The sequence below is a fragment of the Jatropha curcas genome, unplaced genomic scaffold (genome assembly GCF_041381405.1).
Source record: "Jatropha curcas cultivar XTBG-Jc1 unplaced genomic scaffold, XTBG_Jcur_1.0 HiC_scaffold_183_pilon, whole genome shotgun sequence".
NCBI classification, from domain to species: Eukaryota; Viridiplantae; Streptophyta; class Magnoliopsida; order Malpighiales; family Euphorbiaceae; genus Jatropha; species Jatropha curcas.
This window is the reverse complement of record NW_028322401.1, coordinates 1,461-4,389: the sequence shown is the minus strand read 5'-3', so window position 1 is coordinate 4,389 and position 2,929 is coordinate 1,461. Positions and strand designations below refer to the sequence as shown.

The window sequence follows — 2,929 nt, the reverse complement described above, 5'->3', positions numbered from 1 at the left end:
GTGCAAAGTTTCAAGGAAGCCATCCAAGCAATTCCTCACTAGTTCTTATTTCTAAACTCTTAATCTTGTTTATTTCTTTCATTATCCTTATTGATTATGGAATATTTATCAAGTATTGTTGAGTTTTATTTAAGTACTATGTGTAACTAAACTCTTATACGAGGGGGTTTGATGTAGCTTAATCTCTTTTTCCAATTTATGCAATTAGATTTATTTTTCCTTATTCAAGTTATGATTTATTAATGAACTTAATGCTTCTAGGCAGAATTTTCCCTTAGATTGATTTATTTCAATTATCACTATCGGAAGAAGGATCTTTGATATGAAAAGGTTAATAAAACACATGAGAATAATAACTTGATGCGGAAGCTATACGGTTTGACTCATGGGGGGTTTTCATAAGTTAATGACCTTAGGTTATGAATTCACAAAATAAACCATAAAACTTAATGATTTAATTCATGTTTGATTGCGCTATTGGAAGATAGGTAATTAGACCGGATTAAAATAGCTCACAATACATCGGGAGAGCTTGTTAGTGATTTTTGGGTTGTTTCCCCTACTTGAATAATTAAATTGATTAATGAACTAATGAAATAAATTGGATAGAGTTAAGTGAAATCGAAACCCCTAGTAGTTTACTTCCTTGATTTCTTTAATCAATAATTTCTTGCTTAACTTCTTATTTTTACTTGTTGAATTTAATTTCTATAAACAATTTTCTCATTTATCGTTTAAATAATAACGAGATAACATAATTTTGGTAATTAGATTATAATCGTGGGAACGATATCTTACTCATCATATATTACTTGTAGCGATTCGTACACTTGCGAAATAAGCTGTCAAGTTTTTGGCGCCGTTGCCGGGGATTGACAATACCAATATCAATACGAATTATCTTGTTATTAATTTAGACATTTACTTATTTGTTTTATTCATTAAATTTTTCTAAAGACTATCTCAGGTTTTATGCAAAGAAGATCCGGAAGAACAGAACCTCTGATCTTTGATCCAGAAATTGAGAAAACCTGCAGAAGAAACAACGCAGTAAGAAGAGCACGAGAAAACAGATCCGAACAACAGACAAACATGGACGGACTTAATCCTCAACTCCCAAACATACCTCTTGCTACGAATCCTCAGGTCGGACAACAACAAAATATCCGCACCTTGCGAGACTACACCACCCCCTCTCTCAATGGTGCTACCTCCAGCATCACTAGACCAAGAGTGGAAGCAAATAATTTTGAAATCAAACCAGCAATAATCCAAATGCTTTTCACTTCTATTCAATATGGAGGACTTCCTAGTGAAGACCCTAATGCTCATATCACTAATTTCCTGGAAATTTGTGACACATTCAAACAAAATGGTGTTTCTGAAGATGCCATTAAATTAAGGCTCTTTCCTTTTACTCTAAGGGACAAAGCACGATCATGGTTGCAATCTTGTCCTGCTGGAAGTTTTACAACTTGGGAAGAATTAGCCCAGAAATTTTTGGCTAAATTCTTTCCATCTTCTAAAACAACTAAACTAAGAAATGAGATTATGACTTTTGCCCATCATGATGAAGAAAGCTTGTATGAGGCTTGGGAAAGATTTAAAGATTTGTTGAGAAAATGCCCTCACCATAGTCTGCCCAAATGGTTACAAGTCCAAACTTTCTATAATTCATTGTCACCTAACATTAAAATAACTTTGGATGCAGCTGCAGGAGGATCTTTTGAAAGAAAAGAGATCGATGAGGCTTATGATCTGATAGAAGAAATGGCAAGCAATAGCCATTATCAAAGCAGTTCTGAAAGAAGAAAAACAGCTGGGATCTATGAGATTGATGCCATCACAGCATTAAATGCAAAGGTTGACAACATGGTAAGAAAGTTAGATTTGCTAACTACTAAATCTGTGAACTCCATCATGCAAACTTGTGACAGATGCAGTGAACCACACCGCGTTGGAGAATGTATGTTAGATTCGGCAAATCCACAAACTTTGGAGCAAGTGAACTATGTGATGAACCAACAGAGGAGGAGTTATCCATATTCGAGTCCTTACGATAACAGGTTGAGAAATCATCTGAATCTCTCATATGGTAATTCTAACAATACTTTAAATGCACCACCAGGTTTCTTGCCCCCTGAGAAGAAGTCTCATGATGATCTCCTTACTGCCCTTCAAAATCGCACATGGATTTCATGAACGAAACAAGAGAACACATAAAATCCAACAAGCTGTGATAAGAAATCTAGAGATCCAAATGGGACAATTTGCAAACATAATGGCAGCTAGACCCCAAGGTACGTTACCTAGCAACACGGAAAAAATCCTAAAGAGCAGGTACAAGCCATCACCTTGAGGAGTGGTAGAGAGTTGGAGGACAAACCCAGGAAAGAAAAGGAAAAGGAAGAAGAGAAAAGGGCACCTATCATCGATCTAGTAGAGAAGGAAGAGGTAAAACCCTATGTTCCACCCATTCCATTTCCACAGAGGTTGAAAAAGACACAAGATGACCAAAGCTTCATGAAATTCCTTGACGTCTTTCAAAAGCTTCAAATAAACATTCCTTTTGCTGAAGCTCTTGCTCAAATGCCCAGTTATGCAAGATTCTTAAAAGAAATCTTGAGCAAGAAAAGAAAGATTGATGACTAAGGAATGGTAAAACTGACTGAGGAATGCAGTGCAATCATTCAAAACAAATTGTCACCAAAGCTCAAAGATCCAGGGAGTTTTTCTATCCCTTGTAATATTGGCAATTTAAATTTTGAAAAGGCTTTAGCTGACTTAGGAGCCAACATAAATTTGATGTCTTATGAAGTTTTTAAAATGCTAGGAAGGGGGAGCTTAAGCCAACAAGGATGTCTCTACAATTAGCCGATCGATCGATCAAATACCCCAAAGGGATTGTAGAGGACGTTTTAGTCAAGGT

At 36.0% G+C, this 2,929-nt stretch overlaps 1 protein-coding gene and 1 non-coding gene across 2 annotated transcripts; one reads left to right on the top strand and one right to left on the bottom strand.

Moving 5' to 3' along the window:
• Window positions 1-1,092: 1,092 nt before the first annotated feature.
• Window positions 1,093-2,652, top strand: LOC149491995 (uncharacterized). Its single transcript, XM_089716935.1, has 2 exons — window positions 1,093-1,875; window positions 2,341-2,652. Exons 1-2 carry the CDS (start codon window positions 1,093-1,095, stop codon window positions 2,650-2,652), a joined length of 1,095 nt encoding a protein of 364 aa, XP_089573061.1.
• On the bottom strand, window positions 1,534-1,640 carry LOC149491996 (small nucleolar RNA R71). The gene has a single exon (XR_016319188.1). It is a non-coding gene; the product is annotated as a small nucleolar RNA R71 (small nucleolar RNA).
• Window positions 2,653-2,929: the final 277 nt, after the last annotated feature.